We start from the raw sequence: 24,060 nt of genomic DNA on the forward strand, positions 1-24,060 counted from the left end.
AAGAATAAAAGTGAAAACAAAACATGATATAAACAAGTTATTAGATGCGTTTGGTTACCATTCTAATGGCTAGACATAAACCTAGTATGTTTTTTCAGTCTATTCCTTTCGTTTCCTGGAAGTCCATCTAAAGCGTAAGGCTTGTCATCTTTCTCGTGCAATAACTACAGTTACTGTCGATCAAGGCAGTACAGCATCAGTCCAAGGCTCTTGTGTCACGGTCGCAATAAAAGGAATCATTAATTCGGTCATTCAGCGCTACATTAAAAATATTTTTAAACCAGAATTGAAAAACTGAACAATATTATAATATATTTGGGTAGGTACTTTAAAAAATTCATTTTATTCGATAATCGTGACAAAAAATATAATAAAACCCAGATCAACCGATAGAGCCCTGCCTTTAATTGTTAATCAATCAAATTACATTCAATTTATCGTTTAAATCAGTAAAATTAAAAAGATAGGACGTCTTCCGCTTTCATTTCAATCGGGGTCGTGCTGGCTGCGTGTCGAGTGTCGCTTGGTATGCGAGCCGAGCTGAGGACCGTGAATTTGTCATTGACGGATTCACTTTTCGCTAGTTCGGTATAAATGAGTTTTTCGGCGTAATTTGAATAAAGTAACCGAGGAATATAAAAGATCGGTGTTTGCTTAATAGGTATGTTTTCTAAAATAACTATTTTATCAATAAACCGCCACTTAAAATGTCAGAGGGAGGCTCCTTTTTTCAATGAAGTGCACCTATCGCGATTGTCATATTTTGTATGATTGACTAGTATTTATTACAAAATGTCACTCTAAAAATAGTATTATTAGATCGTGCAAGAAGTGAAATTTACCTGTAGATAATTTTCATTACTATATCAATATGAATAATGTTTTATATTCCAATCTCCCTTCTTCATATTCAATATTGTGGTGTTGGCTGTTTTTTTAGCTTATCTGCTGAATGTCTGCATATTCATGTGTTAATTGTTGATAAGGTTTTAAATCGTTGCTTTGAATATAAACATTGTGGGCGTCTAAATAAATCTCGTTTATACATTGTTATAGTTGTGTGATAAAGTGATTAACACTTTTTTGTTAAATATTTAATTTCAGGCCAAGATGCCTGCTGTTCGAGGCGATGGAATGCGAGGATTGGCGGTGTTCATCGCAGACATCAGAAATTGTAAGTTTGTTTTTATATTTAGTAAAAGAAAACTTCAAAGATTTAATTCAGAAAGGTTCAAAAAATTGTATAGACTAATGGAGTTTGAATTGGTTATAACCATTATCTTTAAGAAACATTTTTAAAATCCTTGTAACAATGTACGTTTTTGCATTATCGGGTTTTGAAATGCAAAAATATGTCCATATTCCAAGTATTTCCTAAATAAATAAAAAATAATTAGCAAGATAAGCCATATCAGAACATGTGAGATATCTGAATTCCTGGCAACTTGGTGATGTTAGTAATTTCACAAATAACATTAAAACTTGTGATATTTTAACTGTGTTATATACTACGCATACATAGATGTAATGGTTCATTTGTTGGAGTTATATTATAATCCTTAACGAGACTGTATTTCTTATCCTTTGAAAATTGCAATATCATCAAATTAGAAGTTGAATAAAATCACGTTCCATGGTCAACAAATTCAACAAATTAAACAAAATGCTACCAGATATCATTCTAAATAAGTTTAGCATAACTAAAGTTAGTTCTGCTTTCGTATTTGACAAAACCTGCACATTATTCAAGTAATTTATTTCTAAACTCAAATCAAAGTTTTGATTTTTGACTAAACCGTGACAAAATTGATTCAATTTGGCTACTGCTTTGCCACTATAGACAAAATATAGATATTGTCTTATATTAAAATTCTAGTTCTGTCAATGAGAAATCGCAAATAGCATTTACTTCAATAAATTCTGTGATAATCAATGCACAATATTCACTTATCATTCACAATCTTATTGATCATTCACAGACACTTAAGTCGAGTTTTAGTTTCATTTGATGGTTCATCATCAATGACTCTGAATATCAGATTAAAACTCATTTCTCTACTTTTTTGAAAATTTAACATCTGCTATGGTTTTTTTTTTTGTTTGTCTTTCACTATTTTCAACATAACTTATTGACAATTGCGATAATTTCAATCTCTTTTTGACTAGGCAAAAGTAAAGAAGCAGAAATAAAGAGAATCAACAAGGAGCTAGCTAACATCCGCAGTAAGTTCAAAGGAGATAAGACATTAGATGGATACCAGAAGAAGAAGTATGTCTGCAAGCTGCTCTTCATTTTCCTCTTGGGCCATGATATTGATTTCGGCCATATGGAGGCTGTCAACCTTCTCTCCTCCAACAAATACTCGGAAAAACAGATTGTAAGTTTGCATTTTTTTATGGTTACCTCAATCAATAATTAAGAAACCTGTTCTAGCGGCATTAATGTCCCATTTTATAGCACGATAGTAAAAGAAGTAGCCTATTTAACATTGGATTCGTAAGCTTTCGTCTGTCGGACTACCCAATATGTGTAAATGTGTGGTATGTGGTTTGGATTTGAAGCGCAATACTCATCACCATAGCTTTGTACCATTAATTAATGAGTCGACTCCATCTGCTTCTTATGTGATGCCCTATGCGCCATTTGGGTGTATTCACAGCACTCCCAAATATGATTACGAACTTAGGGTAAAACAATCATTTAAAGGTATTGTCTGTCTGCTTAAGATATTTAACAGGATGTAATTTTTCTGTATCTGACAACATTGTCGATCACTTTTTTTGTATAAAATTTCTTTTGGTATTATTGTAACCAAAAATAATTATGAAATATTTTGAAACATACAACGCCAGGGATATTCACATTTAGCGTTGGTTTTGTAAATGAAGGTTTTATATATTTTTAATTTGTCTTTACGTGGATGTATGTATACAGACAAAGAGCTAATTGATTTTTAGATTGTAAACTTATAATTTGTGTTTATAATAGACAATATTTTTTTAGGGATATTTATTCATCTCTGTGTTGGTCAACACTAACAGTGATCTCATAAAGTTGATCATCCAAAGCATCAAGAACGATCTGCAGTCACGTAATCCAATTCATGTCAACCTGGCGCTGCAGTGCATTGCCAATATTGGCAGCAAGGATATGGCGGAGGCCTTTGGAACTGAAATTCCCAAACTTCTTGTTTCCGGGTATGTATATCGACTTTTAAATGTCAAAGATATTTAAAATATTGATGTTTTGCAATTTAAATTGTTCATGTGCATGTGTAATTATTACTCCTATATCCAGTACATATTACTATTGAAGGCACCATTTAAAGGGGAGAAAATATCATTCAACTTGAATATTTCATGTGCTGCCAAAATATGATGCTGTTTTTTTCTTCTTATTTTATCTAGAAATTGTTCTTTTTTTTTCAAAATACATATTCATTTACGACACATCTTCCTGTGAAAATCAACAGTCTTCCATATCGGCATCTGATATTGAAATTTGAAACCTCGAATATGAATAGTATTAATAAACAGTATTTTTATTTGGTGAATGTTTATTCAAATAGATCTTCTATTTGTGTTCTGAAAAAAGATTGTCTTTAAAATTTAACGTGATTTTCATCCCTAGGTTTTTCACAAATATTCAAATAATTTGATACTGTTTGACTCTCATCCGACTAAGTGTAAAGTTTTATTTTATTTTAAAATAAAAAAAATAACATGTTTATGGATCAATGCATAGTTAGACAATTCTACTCATTTAAAATAAAAACATTTGTTATTTTTATAATTACTTGTTGGATGTTTTACAGAAATCAACAATTGTAGTTACAATTTGTTGATGTTGTATTACATACTCGTTACAGGGATACTATGGACGTAGTCAAACAATCCGCCGCCCTCTGTCTTCTACGCCTGTTCCGCACTTCTCCTGAGATAATCCCCGGCGAAGAGTGGACCTCTCGCATCATCCATCTCTTGAACGACCAGCATATGGGTGTGGTTACCGCCGCTACTTCGCTCATCGACGCTCTTGTCAAGAAGAATCCCGATGAATACAAGGGATGCGTCAATTTGGCTGTCTCTAGATTGAGTCGGGTAAGTTGCTTGTCCATCTCCTTAGTGTAATGGTCAGCACGCTCGGCTACCGTACTGGAGGTCCCGGGTTCGATTTCCAGGGGGAGGGGGGGTCAAATAAATAAAAGTGATTTTGGCACTCTAATTTTTATTCAATATTACCCTGGACTGGTACCTGAAGCGGGTGGCTGATCACTTTTCCTTTATGTGTTAACGATCAAGATAACATTGTGTGTGTATATAATGCAGTGCCCTATGCACCATCGGGTGCGATGAGGGTTTGAAGAGAAGAAGAAGTTGCTTATAATATAAATAGTACAACAATGACTTCAAACCGGTACCCTTAGTGGGAATAGCACTAATATTCACTATCAGTCTATAGTAGTATAGCAGATATGAGAATATGAAGGAAATATTGTGAAAAAAATGGTTTTTTTTATTACCAAATTGGAGCTACCTTAATTTGTGAGTCATGACAGACTGCTTACTTGTTTTACCTCTTAAATTGTGATAATCAACTGAGTTGTTTTTACCCTTGCCAATTGTGACTAGCTATTAACTTTTTTTTCCCTTGCAAACTGTGATAGATAATTCGCTCACTCCTTTCAAGAACGTCATAAATCAAAAAACTCAATTTTTCAGGAGCATGTTTTTAAAGTTTAAAAATATAATACAATGTATTAAAAATAAATATCAAGCCACTTATTGAACTTTTTGCTGTGCAACAGATCTTTTTAGGTAAAACCTGAAGATTTTTTCTCCATTTGAAAAATATTAAGTATATTTAAAAAAATAATTAAACAATACCTTTTCTTCAAAATGCAAAAACAACACTTTTTGCCCTGTAGCGGGTAAATATTGAGTTGAAAATATGCCTCTTTTGCTGAGATGTAGTACATTTTCTGGGCATTCCGAAAACATGCACAACTGAAAATTGTCGATTTTTGATTTATGACGTTTTTGAAAGGAGTGAGCGAATTATGTAATTTTATTGCAAAAGGCGACACTTTATTTACACATTTCGTTGCGGGAAACGCTTAAAAGCGTTTTTTACATACTGTTGGTAGAGAGCGGAAGACGCTTATAACCATTGTACATATTTGCCAACTTTTAGTATAGCATGAGAGATGCCAAAATATATTGTACAGATTGGAATTGGGTTTACGGGTACTTGTGATTAGTATACTGAGGGTCGGGCGGCAGGCTGTCTGAGTATAATTAGGGTCGGGAGTGATGAAACAACTGCTTGACTACAATGTATTAACTTTTTAATTGCTACTGCCTTATTTCATCATTTCAGGTTGTCATACACTATCAACTACTAGTTACTTTTTCTGGATGTGAAGGTTTGCTGGATTTATTCCCTCGCAACAAGTCACAGCTCGCTAACTTTTTGATTTTAATAACTGACCACTGTACAGATTGTGATAAAGAGCTTTTTTTCTTCTCCGTATTAGTCCTCATTACTGAGGGTTGTGACCCTTGTGGAAGCAATGACTCTTCTCCAGTTATCCCTTGACTGCGCTGCACGTAGCGGTCCAACCACCGAGGTGCCTGCTGCTGCTTTAACTTGATCGGTCGATCGTGTGGGAGATCTTGTTCTTCCTCTCTTTTCTGCTCTTCGATAGACAGCAGTTTGTGATTAATTGTGACTGATTGATATCCCCCTTGCAGACTTGCTTCACAGATTGTGATAGATAGCAGTTTGTGATTTATTGTGACTGATTGTTTTCTCCCTTGCAGACTTACTTTACAGATTGTGATAGACAGCAGTTTGTGATAAATTGCGACTGATTGATTTCCCCCTTGCAGATTTGCTTCACAGATTGTGATAGACAGCAGTTAGTGATTAATTGTGACTGATTGATTTCCCCCTTGCAGATTGTAACGGCCAGCTACACGGACCTGCAGGACTACACGTACTACTTTGTGCCGGCGCCGTGGCTGTCTGTGAAGCTGCTTCGGCTGCTGCAGAACTACTCCCCGCCCGCGGCGGACGAGCCCGGCGTGCGCGGCCGCCTGTCGGAGTGCCTGGAGACCATCCTGAACAAGGCGCAGGAGCCGCCCAAGTCCAAGAAGGTGCAGCACAGCAACGCCAAGAATGCCGTGCTGTTTGAGGCCATCTCACTCATCATCCATAATGACAGGTAATCCTTTATAATGAATAAGTGCTGTAGTTATTACTGCGATCTAGGAAATATGTATATAGAAAAAAAAATATCAACCACCGTCATTTTAATCAAATTATTTTTAACTGTCACAAAGAGTGTTCCGAATTCACAAAGTAATATTTTTGAAGACTGCATGTGAAAAAGTATTGCCTGCAATATAAAAAAGTCACTAATACTGCCTTTCAATGAATAATAAAATTTCGATGTCATTAAATCTTAAAAATTAGTTCCAAATGTAGGAATAGAATTATATATACACCAGAGCAGTCCTTTAACTAAAAAATGATTTTGAAAGTATTAGGTTCATAGCTGTTTCATTTAAAAATAAAAATCATATTTTTGAATAATTTATATCGAGCCATTCTCGTAAAATACTACCTTGACAACACAACGACATAGAAATAAGGCCTACATTAGAAAAAGGATGATAACCATGTAGTTATGCGGTTCGCTATATTCAATCGGGGAAAATTTTAATGTCAACTATCATCTTTTTTCTAATGTAGGCCTTATTTCCATGTAGTTATGTTACCTCATCCCTTGTCTATTGAATCACACTTGTGATAATTGCAATCATTTTGCTCTGTTATAATTTCGCGAATGATTTTGTCCGCAGTGAAGCGAATCTCCTAGTACGCGCTTGCAACCAGCTGGGGCAGTTCTTGAGCAATCGGGAAACCAACCTTCGATACCTGGCTCTGGAGTCCATGTGCCACCTCGCCACTTCAGAGTTCTCGCACGAGGCTGTGAAGAAGCACGAAGATGTCGTCATTCTGTCCATGAAGGTGACTATTTTATCCTGTCTCATTTTTGTATGTACAGAATTTTAACAAATTCTCATCTCATTATGATATGTTACTGCTCTATAGATATGCATTTTCTCATTCTATGTCAAATTTGGCCTCTTATAATAATAATAATAATTTTGGATAATTTATGAAGCACCATCTTCGTAAAATACTACCTTAAGGGCGTTTGTGCACTACACGGAATTTTACCGTCTGGCACTTTAGTTAGCATATAAAACGGATGATTGGCTTGGATTGGCTCGTACTTTTGTCTTTTTTTCTTTGGATCGGTGTGCTCGATTGGTTTGTGATCACGGTGCGCGTAAATTCGATCACGCTAATCTGTCGTAGTCGATTTTATTTTTCAAAACCGGACTGCCGGACGGTAAAATTCCGTGTAGTGCACAAGCTGCCGAAGGGTGCTATAATCTACAAATATTGAAAATCGTGACCATATATAGTCCCCATTTAGGCAACCTTTGCTACAAAGCAATACAGTGATCTTTAAATAAAATACCAAAACCAAAAATATAATATTTATGTTTTTCAATGTTTTATTTCCAATTGTAGTTATATTTTATATAAATTTTTTCTTATTTATTGTATCTGCAGACAGTTGGTAGAATTCCATATTGAATTGTTGGGTAATATATCCAAAATTAAACAAGGTTTATTGGATTGAATTCTACATTTATTTATGTATATATTAATACTTGATGCGTTTCGTCTTATTAAGACATTATCAAACACTCTAACGCGTCACGTATTAACATATACATAAATAAATGTAAAATTCAATCTAATAAACCTTGTTTAATTTTGGATATATTACCCAACAATTAAAAAATTTCTGCCCATACTTGAATGCTAGGTGCCGAAAAAAAACCTTTTGTTTGAAACGGATTTGGGATGGGTTTTTTGTATAAAAAAAAACATGAATATACTTACTACTATAAACAAAAAAAGTTTTTTAATTAGTGTCAATTTGTGTTTTTTGCCATTCTCAACCAGGTCACGAATTGAATTTTCATAATAAATTGTAAAAATTATTATTTTTTAAATGCATATTTTGTATGTTTTTTTCCCAAAAAATATTTATGAATTTTAATGAATTGAAACCATATGTTAGCAGCCCTGTATTATTTTTTTTATTAAAAGCTGATAAACACTAAAAATGTATGAAAAATGGCAATTTCTATCTTGACGTCCCACATTTCCCACTGTTCATGTTAAAATATGTTGGTATTTCAAAAATGTGAAAAAACAACAATATAAACCTATTAGTGCATGAGAAACATTTTACGTTGAAAAATATTGAGTAGCTATTTGTGTTATTTATTAATATTTTAATTGGCCTTCTCCAACATTACAGTAGAAATAATGTGGAATGTATCGAAACACTTGTTAAAATAAATATGAAGAAATAGTGGTATTTACCAAGTAAATATTTATAAAAAATAAAAGGGTAGATATTACCACTATGTGACTGCCGAATGAATTAATAAAGAATAATATTTTCCTTTTATTTTAGATGGAGAAAGACGTATCGGTCCGCCAGCAGGCTGTGGATTTGCTTTACGCCATGTGTGACAAGTCAAACGCCGAGGAGATTGTGCAGGAGATGTTGGCTTACCTGGAAACGGCTGACTATTCCATTAGAGAGGAGATGGTCCTTAAGGTGGCCATATTGGCCGAGAAATATGCGACAGACTTCACATGGTCAGTGTTTGATATTCAAATTGTAATATTAATGAGCTTTTTTTCAATAGTTATGCTTCAAAAAAGTTTTTCTTATTATTAACTAGCTGTATCAGGCCACGCGTTGCTGTGGCTTCGTCTGGTTAAATGAAAAAGAAAGTACACATTTCTAGTACGTCTTAATTTCAAAATGCTTGTGAAATCGAAATTGAAATGAAAATATTAAAAATCTATAGAACAACAACGCAATCGAAAATATTGAAAATGCTGAAGTGATGGCAGCTGTAAAAAAGCATGCTGTCTGCCATGAGCTACATTTTTTTTTATTGCATGTGTTGCTCTTACGTTCAAATGATGGCGCTGTCATTGCTGTCGCAAAAGCTGTTTAAAAAAAAAAACAAAAAATAATCTGACAGGTAAAAACGCCACTCAAATGTTACATTTTTATTTATTTTGAGGCTGAACATGCACGTATTCAAATGCAACATTGTGTCAACATTTCATAGCAATCAGTGAATTACTTTAGATGAACGATTTTGAACAAAGGAACATTGATATTTTTATTTTTATTGTTACGGTGTATGTTTCATGTTACATATATTTGCAGGTATGTGGATGTGATACTTAACTTGATAAGAATAGCCGGAGACTATGTGTCTGAGGAAGTGTGGTATCGAGTTATACAGATAGTCATCAACAGGGAAGAAGTACAAGGCTACGCAGCTAAAACTGTATTTGAGGTATTATTTTTATTTATTAATTTTTTTTTAAATTATATTTATATGCCTAAGCTTTTAATAAGTAACAAAAGTAAAACAGCAGAAAATACCATTCACTTTAGTAAGTTATATATTCTTCATTGGCTGAAAATTATAAGAATTTTGACGAATCATATTGACAGGTGCCATTGACAAAATAGAATGTTTGTTTCTCTGTGCGATCTTTCATTGTCTTTGATTTTATCTATGGCGGTAAATCATCTATCAAATTATGTGTGTCTTGTATGGACTCAAGTTTTCCTTCAAATGTTGTGTTTCATATATTGAATATTTGTTTCTGTTATGGAATAAAATGGAAACATGAAAACTCATTGGTAATATAAAACAATATTCCATTGTGGCAAACGTGTTTATGGAATGCAATTTTATTAAACTTCTTATTGGATGTGAAGGAGGCGAGGAGTGTATGTCAGGACAGAAAAGTGTGGCGTTCCATCCTTTCTGCCTACCCCTGCGGGGAAACGGCGTGATGGTAGTAGTAGTAGTCTTATTGGATAATATTGTAATTTTTTAAACTTAAAAACTAACATCATAAAATATGAAAATCTAGTATGTATATAAATTTAGTATGATCGATCAGCGTCTTATCATATACCGGTTCTTCCTTCTTTTCAAATCATATCATTTTTAATTTAAGTTTAACTTATTAAATACATACCACTATTTCTTAAAATCTGTTGTGACACATGTTTCCATTCATTTTCAAACACTATTACTAAGTTAAGCTTAAATTAAAAATGGATAGATTTTACCACAAAGGACTGCTGAATCAATTAATGAAATCAAATAATTTCACTTCGCCATTATTATCGTATTATGTATTATTTTTCAATCTCAATGCCACCGTGGAAGTGAAAATACTGACATTCTTTAATTTTCGTCGCGCCCATTTTCGACCAAAAAACTATGTGTGGAGAGATACTATGCTAGACTCTGGGATAAACATTGCTATGTTTTCAGGCGCTGCAAGCCCCGGCTTGTCACGAGAACATGGTGAAGGTCGGAGGATACATCCTGGGAGAGTTTGGCAACCTGATTGCCGGCGACCAGAGATCTTCACCCCTGGTCCAGTTCCAGCTTCTGCATTCTAAGGTAACTGCATCATTTAACTAGTCACTACAATCTCGATTCACCAAGATGGATGTTAAAAATAATTTGGGTGAAACTTCTTCATCTGCGACATCATCAACGGCATCAATGTGTATTTTTTGTTGATTTTTTTAAACAAGTTTGTAATTTTTCCAGTACCATCTCTGTTCTCCGATGACTCGAGCCCTCCTGCTGTCCACGTACGTGAAGTTTGTGAACCTGTTCCCCGAAATCCGCACCCAGATCCAGGACGTGTTCCGGCAGCATTCCAATCTCCGTTCGGCCGATGCTGAACTGCAGCAAAGAGCCTCAGAGTACCTCCAACTCAGCATCATCGCAAGCTCTGATGTCCTGGTAGGCATTTCATCCCTCTGCCTACTACTGCTATTACTACCATCACTCTGTTTCCCTATAGGGATAGGCTGAGAGGATAGATATATACTCCTGATATACACTCCTAGGTTCCTTCACATTCATACATCTTGTCATTCATGCCCTCCGATTACGACTCTTTACCACCAGATTTTGGGTTCTGATTGATCTGGTTGTGGCAAGATTTATTTGACCATTCTTGTTCTTACATTCACATTTGCCAAATACACTTTCTAAGTCATTCTCTTGTTATCCATTCACTCTACGTGCCCATACCACCTTAAAGAACTTTTCTAAATCTTTTCAATTATCTCTAGTTCATCTCTCTGACAAATGTGTAGTAAAATATTATTTTTCCGCACTCACTTTGATAGTTTTACTGCAATGTATGTCCATATTGACATTTGACTGGCATTGTGTCGTAGTCTGTTTGATACTCTACAGCGCCACTGATGTCACGTATTTGATTCTCGACATTTGCAAAATAAATTGAAGAAAGGTTTATCTTTAGTCTGTCTTAGCGTTGAATTGAATACAAGGCTTGAACTAAGGCTCTATGTGGCTTCACAATTAGACTTATCAAATGAAATTAATTTTATTTGATGAGTCTAATTGTAAAACCCACACAAGGTGGGTTTTTTGAAATTTCGTCTCAACTAATTTTTTTTTTCATACAGACAACCAAAAGGTTTTTATATGCAATAATAGTGGAACTGTATAGTTGTTTTTAGACTCAAAATATAGTAGACTAAAAAATCTGTGTTTGATTTAACAATTAATATTTGAACTGTATACATAGTTGTTTTTATATAAGGAAAAACATTAAAATTTTAATTCAATTTCATTCTGAACGCTATGAACTGATAGGACGACTTTTGGTATGACCCGACTTACTTATTGACCGGTTTATACTGCTTGTTCGATGTATTATACAGTATAGTAAATCCATTCATCTCCTTTTACTTATCACATAAACAAAGAAAAACAATAATTTTATTCCAGTATTTTTTTGTCCGGAGCAAACAGATAACAATATAATGCAACATTTAAAATGTAAATGTTATTTCACAATTTCGCCAATTACACCAGAGATGTCAAATGTTTTTGACCTGCGAGTCATATATGGAAATAATAATGACGTAACTTTGGGTGCTGATATCATACACCAACTCAGCAAAATCAATACAAAATTTTGTACAAAGTCCAAAAAATATAATGATGACCCACTTTGCAACATCTTGATTTCTATTTCAAAAACTTACTTCAAACACGATTATTTGAAGATTTTATTAAATTTAAATACTTTTAGATATTATCTTCTTCTTCTAACCCTTATCCGCACCCAATGGTGCATAGGGCACTGCATCATATTGACGCAGTGTTAACTTGATCGTTACTTACATGAAGGCAAGGTGATCACTCCTGCGCTTCAGGGACCAGTTTAAGGTAATATCAAATGAATATTAGAGTGTAAAATCACTAATATTTATTTTCACCTCCCCTTGGGAATAGAACCCGGGACCTCCAGCACAGTAGCTAAATATGCTAACCATTACACCATGGCGGCAGATACCTAGATATTATAGGAACACAAATAATATATATATTTTTTTAAAACAAAAAGCTTCTACAACCTACCGAGAATAGCACTTGCAAAGTATCAGATTTGAAGTGGTGTCGGAATGTTTCAGATTATATATACTTCAATGTTTTTTTTTATCATCAGGCCACAGTACTCGAGGAGATGCCGGCATTCCCCGAGAGAGAGTCTTCTATCCTGGCCGTACTAAAGAAAAAGAAGCCCGGTCGGGTCCCGGACAATGAGATCAGGGCATCCAAGAGTCCGCACCCGCCTTCCATCACCGGGACCAATAACCACGATACTCACAACTCTAGGTATCCTATCCCAATTATCACTTGCTAACTTAACCCTTTCCACTCTGACCATTTTTTCTCATAACTGATCAGCTACTCTGACCAAAAAAATGTGACGTTTTTCTACCATTAAAATAAATATTTTGGTTCCCTAATTTTGGGACACTCTGTCTGGCAATTCGTATGACCATGTTAACACATTGTAATCGGATCACGTATTGATACGTGTTTAGCAAATTAATGCTAGAAAGCGGATCACGTATTTATACGTTTTTGATAGATTGTTAGTGGAGCGCGGGCCACGGTCAAATACGGGTTCCAATATACTTGAGTTTTCACTATATAACGTCTGTAGGGTTGTAGCCATGCAGGTAAAAACCTTTTGAGAACAAAAGATGGGTTGGATGGGATTGAGGACAATAGATAACGGTACATATAACGGTCTACATGCAACACTAAGACGAAGATTAATATTTTTTTTTAGTTTATTTCACTACTCTTTGGTGGTTGGACGTTGCTAAAAGCTAAATATTGAGTACATAGATATTATGTATATATATATATATATATATATATATATATATATATATATATATATATATATATTATGTACATATATATATTATGTACATATTTACATTTTATTTTAGTGTTTAAAAGTTAAAATACTTTTGATAAATTTTCGATGTAACAGACATTTTTACCAAGATTGTGATTGAAAGTTTGTTATTTTTTTTAGTTAGTTATATTATTATATTTTGTTTTATCCCATAAAAAAATGTCTCACCACAATGAAGATAGTGACCAAGAAATATACACCGACAATTTATCCGACAGTGAAAGTGATTTTGATAGTGATGATAGCGATCTAGTTGATGATGAAGATATTATTCCACTGCCTACAACATTTACCCGCAGAACCATTTCGTCTAGTTCTGACGAAGAAGAGGTTGATGGTTGGCCTATAAATGATAATCCCCCAGTTCTTGAAGATTTTTTTGGTATTCCTGGAATTACCTTGAATAATACTCCAAAAACGCAGATGGATGTGTTTAAATTGTTCATAGACGACGATTTTTTTAAGTCTTTGGTTATTGAATCCAACAGATATTATTATCAAAACATCGACCGACTAAAATCACAAACCAAAGGTATCAAATGGAAAGATTTCACCATTCCGGAAATGAAAAAGTTTGTAGGTCTCATAATATTCATGGGGCTAGTACGGAAAGATAGACGGAATGAATATTGGACCACAGATCCTGTTTTAGAAACGCCGTTTTTCGGTAAAACAATGTCAAGAGATAGGTTTAACCAAATATGGCGCGCTTGGCATTTCAATAACAATGAAGATATTACTGACCCAGCTGATCGTCTGGAAAAAGTAAGACCTATAATCAATCACTTCGTTGAAAAGTTCAAAAACATCTACAAGCCAAAACAGCAAGTCTCATTGGATGATGGCATAATACCATGGAGAGGAAGACTATTCTTCAGGGTGTACAATGCTGGAAAAATCATAAAGTACGGGATTCTCGTGAGAATATTATCCGAGAGTGATACAGGATATATCTATAATTTTGAAATTTACGCTGCGCAAGGACTACGATTGATTGAAACAATCCAAACTGTAGTTTCGCCATATACTGATGTCTGGTACCATTTGTATATGGATAACTATTATAATAGTGTTGACAATACTGTTGCGCTTTTACAAAAGAAAATAAGGGTTTGTGGAACCATTAGAAAAAATAGAGGCTTACCTGAATGCCTAAAAAAAACGGATTTACAGAGAGGAGATACAATATTCCGTCGGAAAAATGATATATTGTTACAAGTTTGGAAATCCAAGAAAGAGGTATCTCTCATATCTTCTATCCATTCTGCAGAAATGAAGGAGAGCCATAATGACGACCGAATGACGCGACAAAAGATTATCAAGCCAAATGCCCTTATTGATTACAATAAGTATATGAAAGGCGTCAATAAAAGGATCAATATTTATCGTATTACAATATTTTGAGAAAAACCACGAAATGGACAAAACGTGTGGCAATGTATATGATAAATTGTGCCTTATTCAATTCTTTTGTTGTATACAACTCCATTACAACTAAAAAGATTAAATATAAAAGATTTTTATATGACATTGCTTTCGAATGGACTTCCGATTGGATTCATGAAGAAGTTATTTCTGAAGATCCAGGGCCATCGACATCTTCGTGGAAAAGGGCTCCTTCTCGTGACCCTCCTGGAAGGCTTTCCATGGACATGCGCAAACATGTGATAGCCAAAATTGAAAGCAAGGGAAAGAAGAAATTTGTTCAAAGGCAATGTCGTGTCTGTTCAGCGCGCAAGGTGCGTAGTGAAACATGCTTCATATGCAAATTTTGTGAAGTTCCCCTACACAGGGGCAAATGTTTTGAAAGATATCACACCCTAAAACATTACTAATTTTTATTTTACATTTAGAAATAATCTTTGTGTATAATTTGTAAAATAAAGGATGTTATGAAAAAAAAAAATTTTTTTTTTTCAAAACTTTCCTGCTTTATGTGAAATTCTGCACTAGTTTAACGATGAAGAATACATTTCTAAATATAATAAAATAAAATGAAACAAAATAAATAAGTTGCAAAAATAAGTATTGAAATCAAACAAATATTTTTGAAGTTATCGCAATTTTTCTAGAGGTCTACGTTAGCGCGAAATTATGCGAAAAATCACCCGTTACCAGCACTAGTACGCGGCCGAAAACTGCCCGATCACAATGTGTTAATTAAGATTAACTGTATTTATCTGAAATATTTTTTGGTAGAATATACTCGGGTGATAGAGAAATCAGTGATTAAAGTTATACCTGCGCCGGGCCAAACATTGGGGCCCACGGAGCTGCCTACTAGAATCATACAGGCCAGAATGTCTGGCCTACAAAGTTGTTAGAGTTAAAGGCTAATTTACATAAAACTAATTGTGATGCCAGTCCACTAAGCCACTATGTCTTCTTCTTCTTCATCTTCAAACCCTAATCCGCACCACACTTGTACATAGGGCACTGGATCATATAAACGCAGTGTTATCTTGATCGTAAACACACGAAAAAAAGGGGATTATCCCTCTGCTTCAGGTACCAGTCCAGGGTAATATTGAATAAATATTAGAGTGAAAATATCACTCATTAAAATCAATTATTTATTTGACCCCCCACCCTGGGAATCCTACCTGGGACCTCCAAAATGGTAGCCGAGCATGCTGACCATTACACTACGGAGGCAGACAGGTCAATTTACACATAGCTAATTGCGATGCCAGTCCAATAAGTCACTCTGTTTAGTAGACTGGTACAACAAACTGACTAGAAATGTGCATTATGTCGTAAAAATATGTATATATTAGTGTATTTTTTTAATTACAAAATTGTTAAACACGGTTTATTTGGTTGAATTCTACATTTATTTATGTATATTTTAATAAGTGACGCGTTTCGTCTTCTTAGGACATTATCAAACATTATCAAACAAAGAGTGTTTGATAATGTCCTAAGAAGACGAAACACGTCACGTATTGAAATATACATAAATAAATGTAGAATTCAACCAAATAAACCGTGTTTAATTTTGGATATATTACCCAACAATTCAATATGGAATTCTACCAACTGTCTGCAGTTACAATAAACAAAATTGTTATTTTAGCGCTACAAGTACGGACCTGCTTGGTTTGTCCACTCCACCGGCATCCAACAGTAACAATTCTTCCGGTCTCCTGGATGTACTGGGCGACCTTTACAGTCGGAACAGCAACTCTAACAATCAGCAAAATAATGCCAAAAAGTAAGTAGTCAAACACAAGCAGCAGGAAGTGCTGGCACTTATGGCTTAGTAATTAAAACAAACACCATTAGTGTCTGAACTCTTGTTAAAATTACAGAAATTTTCTCAGTCATGTCAACACATTGTTTGCGAGAAACGATTAAAAGCGTCTTTTACATAGTGTTGATAGAGAGCAGGATCCATTTGCTTACTTTTGATGGAGCGCGAGAGATGCCAAAAAACATTTTACAGATCCGAATCGAATTTGTGGTTACTTGTGATTAGTATACTGAGAGCTGGGCGGCAGACTGTCTGAGTATAATTAGGTTCGGAGTTGATGAAAAAACTGCCCGATAACAATGTGTTTACAACCAACGTGATAGCCATTTAAAATGAAGAATCTTGTCAGATGTCAATTTGTCAGAACACATTTTTACTTAAAAATGTGACATCAATTTTGTATCGCAAAATGCAAATTACCCTTTCTCTTCTTCAAAAATACAAATATATCTACCCTTTGATCTCGGGTGACACACACATTTGTAACACTACACAAATGTGTGTTTTTGTTATAATGAAAACATTTATAAAACAGTCATCTGACTTGCTGTCCTTCATTTGTTTTATTTTTCCGTATTTAACTAGCGTAAATGTTTTCATGTATTTCAATTAAGCTGTTTATATTTCAGATTCATATTTAAGAGCAACGGAGTATTGTTTGAAAATGATCTCATACAGATAGGAGTGAAGAGCGAATTTCGACAAAACTTGGGGCGTATTGGTTTGTTCTACGGGAACAAGTCACAGGCACCTCTGCACAGGTAATATAGTTGAGAAGTTATTTCTCATTGCTGTGTTGTATGAGTAAAAGCATTTTCTACGGGTCAATTACAACAAATTGGGTATAAGATGATCAAAGTTTGTTTTCAGTAAAAGCTTGTTAATTTGAAAAAATGATAATTAAAATTTTAATATAATTTAAGAAATGTTACCAATTTTTGACAATATTGTGAAATATTCTTTAATTGGAAATTATTCAAATTTTTTAATTGAATAATACAAGTAAAAGAGTAATTAACACGCTACCTAACTACACTATATTTCTTTAAATTTTTCCATTTGAAAATTAAGAACTTAAGTTATAGATGTTTAATTTAAGTTTTTTTTGGTAACTAAATACCCATTTTTCTTCAAATCTATTGTGACAAGTGTTTCGATGCATTCCGCATAATTTTCAAACACCGTGAAATGATGAGGAATGCATCGAAACACGTGTCACAATAGATTTTAAGAAATAGTGATATTTACCAAGTAAAACATAGTTTAAACATGGATATATTATACCACAAAGTGACTGCCGAATCAGTTAATGGAGCTTTTAATAGTTTTAGTATTCATGTTATATGACAGCACCTATGATATTAAATTAGCATATTTTTTTATTTCCATGTTTATTTCTTGTAATTTTAGTTTACGATTGGAGCTTATATGGGACGATGTATCTAAGTTGAGCGTTCAGATGAAGCCCGTGGAACCTTTGCTGGAAGCCGGAGCGCAAGTTCAGCAGATGATTACTGCGGAGTGTATGGATGACTATGCAGGTAATAATGTGACTAAGTGTATTCATATTCAATAAAGGAAGAGAGAAAACTTTAAAAAGTTGATTAATGATATCTGGTTTCGAATCTGGGTTGATTGATGTCCAGTCATACTTAATGTCTTAACAGATTGTTTGCGAGAAACGCTTTAAAATGTCATTTACATACTGTTGGTAGAGAGCGGAAGACGCTTATAAGCGTTTTATTTGCTTACTTTTGGTAGAGCGCGAGAGATGCCAATAAACATATACAGATTGGAATTCGGTTTGCAGTTACTTGTGATTCGTATACGATCTTAATTAGTGTACTAATTAGGGTCGGGGTTGATGAAAAAACCGCCCGACAACTATGTGTTAAGAATAATAAAAAATTCTCTTAAGAAGCAAAAGTTAAAAATAATAGCTGAAAAGTGTCATAATTGCGTTGTGTGGCACTAATGTCGCAATTGCTTTGGAATGCGTTGTCTGTATTGAAAAATATTAGTCTTTTGTACGAGTGTGACATGATTTCCTATTCCAGATGCCCCTATGATGTCAGTATCCTTTGTGTACAACAATGTGCCCCAGAAGATAACAATGAAACTGCCGTTGACTCTTAACAAATTCTTCGAACCTACTGAAATGAATGGAGAATCATTCTTCGCTAGATGGAAGAATTTGGGAGGGTGAGCATTTTTTATTATTTGAAAAAATGTATATTTATGAACCTCGTCAGTAATTTATAGTTTAGCTTCCATAATACATGTACAAAAATTGTGAGATTTTATTTTGCTGTGTATATTATCGTAGCATATAAATCTGGCGGTGTCAAAAGTCTGCGTAATCGGAGGGCATGGATGACTAGATGTATGGATGTGAAGGAGGCGAGGAGTGTATGTCAGGACAGAAGAGTGTGGCGTTCCATCCTCTCTGCCTACCCCTGCGGGGAAACGGCATGATGGAAGTATTATATATATCGATACGATACAACTCCTTCAAAATCATTGAGTGATTAACTACTGCTATTGGATATATATTGTCTTTTTTTTAAAAAAAATATGTTATGAAAACATATATAATTCATTTTTAGTTTTACTTAGTAAATAACCTTATTTCTTATCAAGTGTGACACGTGTTTCAATGCATTCCGCATCATTTTCAAATATTTTTACGATGTTTGAAAATATACAAGTTGATACACGTGTCACAATAGATTTTAAGAAGTACATATTAGTATTTTCTAATAAAACATAATTTGCACCTCCATAGTGTTGTGGTTAGCGCGCTAGGCTACCATGCTGGAGGTCCCAGGTTCTAGGGAATACCGTAGAGGGTCCAAATAAATATTAGTGATTTTTCAGTCTAATATTTATTTAATATGACCCTGGACTGGTACTTGAAGCGGAAGGCTGATCACCTTTCCTTCGTGTATTGAACGATCAAGATAACACTACTTCTATACCATGCAGTACCCTATGCACCATTGGGTGCGGATAAGGGTTAGAAGAATAATACTTAGTAAAACTTAAATTAAAAATGTATAGATTCTACCACAAAGTGACTGCCAAATAGTTAATGAAAATATACATATATGGCATCGTTGGATGGGGAGCAACTTACAATAACATACTGAACTCTGAAAATAATCCAGAGAACAATAATGAAAGTCATTTTGAAGAAAAATAAGATATCCAACAAAATTATTATTTACTAAATTTCAAGTCCCAAACATAGAAACCATTTTTAAGAAAACTGCAAATTTTCAATTATTGAAGGGTGACAAATATTTTAATTTTAAAAAAAAGTTTATCTTCGAGATTCCAAATCGATTTTGCAACTTCAAATGTAATACTTAACAATTTAAAAAAAATATTTGGGAATTAAATACTTCAATTTTATTCATTTATGTTTGCAGTGACCAACAGCGCGCCCAAAAGATTTTCAAGTCAAGCAGTCCCATGGACTTGGGGGCCGCTCGCACAAAGCTCCTCGGGTTTGGTATGCAGCTGCTGGACGGGATCGACCCCAACCCGGACAACTTTGTGTGCGCGGGCATCATACACACTCGGCTGCAGCAAGTCGGCTGCCTGCTGCGGTTGGAGCCAAACAAGCAAGCTCAGGTCTGATTTTTGTATTGAATATAAAAAAAAAAATCATTAAGCAATCCATTCAATTTTAAATGAACATTTTAACCTTTTAACTGCCGGCAGGTACATGTATGGCGGTACCCAGCACGCTGCGAGTTTTACGACAAAAATAAAACCTTCTAAACATATCCTTATTGAAAGTGTAATAAAGTTTATTTATAAAACTTACCAAATAAATGAAGAGCTCGCCAGTCGTGCAGTCATTTATCCATAATCATAAAATTAATTGTTCATGGTGCAGGGTTGTCACAAAATTTGTCATAGAAAATATAAAAATCAAATTAAATGTCAAAAGTTTCTGTTAGTTTAATATTAAAAGTATACACGCACACAGTATGATTTAAAAAAATTATAAATTAAATATCATCAGAATCGACATTAAAATCACTGTCATCGGATTCGGCAGTGACGGCAACTCGGAGATTATTGGACAACCCTGAGCGCCATTAGTTGTTCCGAAGACAAAGCTATCTTTAATTTACGTTTAAAGTGGTAAAAACAAATTTTTATCAATTCTAAGTACGCAAAGATATTCTCAATAGATGTCACTATGCGTTCAATATATTTTTACATTTTAAATAATTGATTTTCTTTAGTAATAGCCCATTTAAAACGGCGCGTCTAAAGACGTAATTTTTGTATGAGCGGCGCTCCGTTCATAGAAAATTATGCGTTTTAAGACACTTTTGGCAGTTGACCGGTTAAAAAAAACATTATTTTGTATTTTTACAATGGTAGGGTATACTTACAAAATATTGATAAAAACAATTGTCTGAGGAAAAAATTGATTTAATAAAATTATTCTATCAGTAATTGTATCAAAATTTTTAGTCACTGCGATTATACGTATGTATTAATTTATATTTCCAGATGTTCCGGTTGACGGTACGCTCAAGTAAAGAATCCGTTTCCATGGAGGTGTGCAATCTACTCACAGATCAGTTCTAATCAAATGTAGAAGGTCTTCACTATAATATCCCTTCAGAAACTAGAGTAAACAAGGAACAAACTGGCATGAAATTCTATTCATAATTACTAGCTTCTAATCGCAAAATTTAGCTCATTATTGCCGCCATTGCTAAAGAATATTTTCCCATGCAATACGTAATTCAATGGCTTCTTTTATATCTTTCTACACACAAAGAAGTAGCGTTACGTGTAATAATACATACCACTGTTATTGTATTCCAAAGAAAGTTATTTTAGAAGCGTATTAAATTTGTGTATATGTAGTAGACTTCCGATTTGTCAAGATGAGAGGAAAAATCCCTGTTACTTAGTTCGCTTGTTAAAAACTTCTCCGTTTTATAGATACATATCTATACGTATATAAAAATAAGTTTGGTGCAAACAAACGTACCACAATAGTGACAGTTTTAAAACTGTTTTCTAAATTACTTCGATTATGAAAGTAAAGCTACTTTATTAAATTCACAATTTTAGCTACAACTACTACTGTTTTGGTGTTCAAGGAAGTACTTCTTGTATTTTCAACTCAAATTCACCGTTAAACTAAATCTTATAAATTGAGAGTCTACTGTATTCTGTTGGCTGATGTAAAAATTCTGATATAATAAATGTTTTAATGTCAAACTGAAGTAAGCATCTTTAGTAGAGTATTGATAATGACAATATAGTGCTTTTGAATGTAATCCCGATCCCTCGTATGTATGTATTAAAATAAAATGCACTGATAATTTTATTTTTTATTGTTTATGAGATAGGTATTAATATTGTGAAGTAAATGAGATTCATAGCCATTATTTAAGTCATCCATGGGCCACTGTTGTAGCGTGTTGTTTTTGTTCAAAATCTGTTGAGGTAACTTAGTTTGAGGAGCTCCAAAAATAAAATAATTATTTTTTAAACTAGGTGAAATTTTATATTAAGAATAAAAAAAATAGAAGATTATCGTACTATTATTTTATATTGGTGATTAATTTTTTGGTCAGTTAAAAAAAATGTGTATACATACGTTTGTATATTTTAAAAATTAAATTTAATAATGCCTGTCTCATTATGATTAAGAATGTTAAAAAAACAATGTCACCTTTTATTGTTGCACACTATAAAAGTGGAATTTTTACTATGCTAACTTTTACCTTAATTTTTTATATTTCAAAATATTTCCTCTGAACAATTCATTGCTTTTTTAAATAATATTTTCATCTTTGTAAATAATATACAATTTATTTATTCCACGTGCAATAAAGCTGTGTATACACTTGCATAATAATTTTTTTCGAGTACATGTAGCTACTTCGTACAACTAAATAATTTATAACATACAGTTTAGTTATTTATTATAAATTAACTTAGATTTTTCTTATAAAAATCTATAATCCCATATTATCGAAAAAATCATTGCGCATATAAAATTTCACATACCTATATCAGAGCATGAAAAATCTTATCTCATAGTGAATCGTTTTTTTAAAATAATTATTTATGAATAGAAAAAGAGACCACTTGATTGTAAACAGGAAATATTATAAGAAGCTTATCTATAAGCAGCCTACGTATTTCAATATTGAAGTCAAATTCTTACGTTATTAGTATTTTAAGACAACTGCCAATATATTTTGTAATTATGAATTTACAACACTTTTAATGTTACTGGACTGCTTCATAGCCTGAATTTCTCCACATAATCATGGACCACTCGCTTCTCTTTCTATCGTTTTACAACTTAAAACACCATCTGTTTTCTAAAATTAAAAATATTACTCTCACCCATTCGTCCAATTATTATTTAATTAGTTTTAATGAAACAATGTATGATACTTGTTATTTTTGTTTAATTTTAAAGGGATAATAGTTATATCGGTTTGTGTTTGAGATAAATTTCAATCAAAGAAAACAATTTATATGAAAATGTATTCGATAAATATTTACGTAATATACATTTTTTTTACTAAATAAATTACATAAAAATCATCTCCGTTTGAGGAAACGTTACCAATAAATACTATGGTAATTTTCATCAGCCATAGTAAAATACATTACATCTATGTATTTTATACATCAGGTTTGGTGAAATTAAAATATTTTATCAGCGATATTTGCCGCTGTGCGCTATGAAATGTGAAAGATCATCATTGAATTGTCAGTGGTCTTTTTTAGTCAGTGTGTATAATTGGCAGCATTCTCTACAAAATTTAAATACCAATTAATTAACCATTTTGTATTTTGCAACAAAAACTGTCAAATCCACTATTTCGGTTTGTAAATATTGCATGATTTAATTTTTATGATAATACCAAAATTTATTATTAACTACGGTAAGAATTATCATTCCATTTAGATTAATAAATAATACATATTGTAAACTTATATAAATTTGAGATTTTTTATTTTTTAAATCTCTCCTATGAAATGTGTATCATGTTCATAAAGATAATATTATTAAAGGCGTATTCATGTTGTAATCTGTTTTTTACAATGTTTTTTTTTAAATTTACAGTAGACTATTTACCAGAGTGAATAGTGAAAAATCCCATTTTTATAAATTTCTCAGTTAATCTATAACATTCTTTAAAATGATGTAGTATTGATTTTATTTTTGCATACATTTTATATCTTAAAAGCATGTGGATTTGGAATTTTTCAAACATTCTGGCTAAACCTCTTTGTGGTTAGAACAATCCTGGTTAATCTACTGTATAATAAAATA

General features: G+C 33.3%; 1 protein-coding gene across 1 annotated transcript; it reads left to right on the top strand.

Annotated features, from left to right (window-relative positions):
- Nucleotides 1-348: 348 nt before the first annotated feature.
- AP-2alpha (adaptor protein complex 2, subunit alpha) lies at nucleotides 349-22,240 on the top strand. The gene is made up of 18 exons (XM_088269703.1): nucleotides 349-661; nucleotides 1,105-1,174; nucleotides 2,167-2,378; nucleotides 3,005-3,198; nucleotides 3,870-4,101; nucleotides 5,962-6,227; nucleotides 6,868-7,036; nucleotides 8,571-8,758; nucleotides 9,345-9,477; nucleotides 10,477-10,608; nucleotides 10,762-10,959; nucleotides 12,704-12,873; nucleotides 16,548-16,685; nucleotides 17,354-17,485; nucleotides 18,135-18,265; nucleotides 18,782-18,926; nucleotides 20,156-20,360; nucleotides 21,258-22,240. Exons 2-18 carry the CDS (start codon nucleotides 1,111-1,113, stop codon nucleotides 21,333-21,335), a joined length of 2,787 nt encoding a protein of 928 aa, XP_088125829.1. The 5' UTR covers nucleotides 349-661; nucleotides 1,105-1,110; the 3' UTR covers nucleotides 21,336-22,240.
- Nucleotides 22,241-24,060: the final 1,820 nt, after the last annotated feature.

This window comes from Brachycentrus maculatus, unplaced genomic scaffold (genome assembly GCF_059751285.1).
Source record: "Brachycentrus maculatus isolate JH-2025_06_01 unplaced genomic scaffold, ASM5975128v1 h1tg000026l, whole genome shotgun sequence".
Lineage (NCBI taxonomy): Eukaryota > Metazoa > Arthropoda > Insecta > Trichoptera > Brachycentridae > Brachycentrus > Brachycentrus maculatus.

What these genes read in the sequence shown, in the direction of transcription:
- AP-2alpha (XM_088269703.1), top strand. Translation starts at nt 1,111, where the DNA reads ATGCCTGCTGTTCGAGGCGATGGAATGCGAGGATTGGCGGTGTTCATC. An exon ending in CCCAAACTTCTTGTTTCCGG is followed by an intron (nt 3,199 to 3,869) that starts GTATGTATATCG and finishes TACTCGTTACAG; the next exon opens with GGATACTATGGACGTAGTCA. An exon ending in TCCAGCTTCTGCATTCTAAG is followed by an intron (nt 10,609 to 10,761) that starts GTAACTGCATCA and finishes TAATTTTTCCAG; the next exon opens with TACCATCTCTGTTCTCCGAT.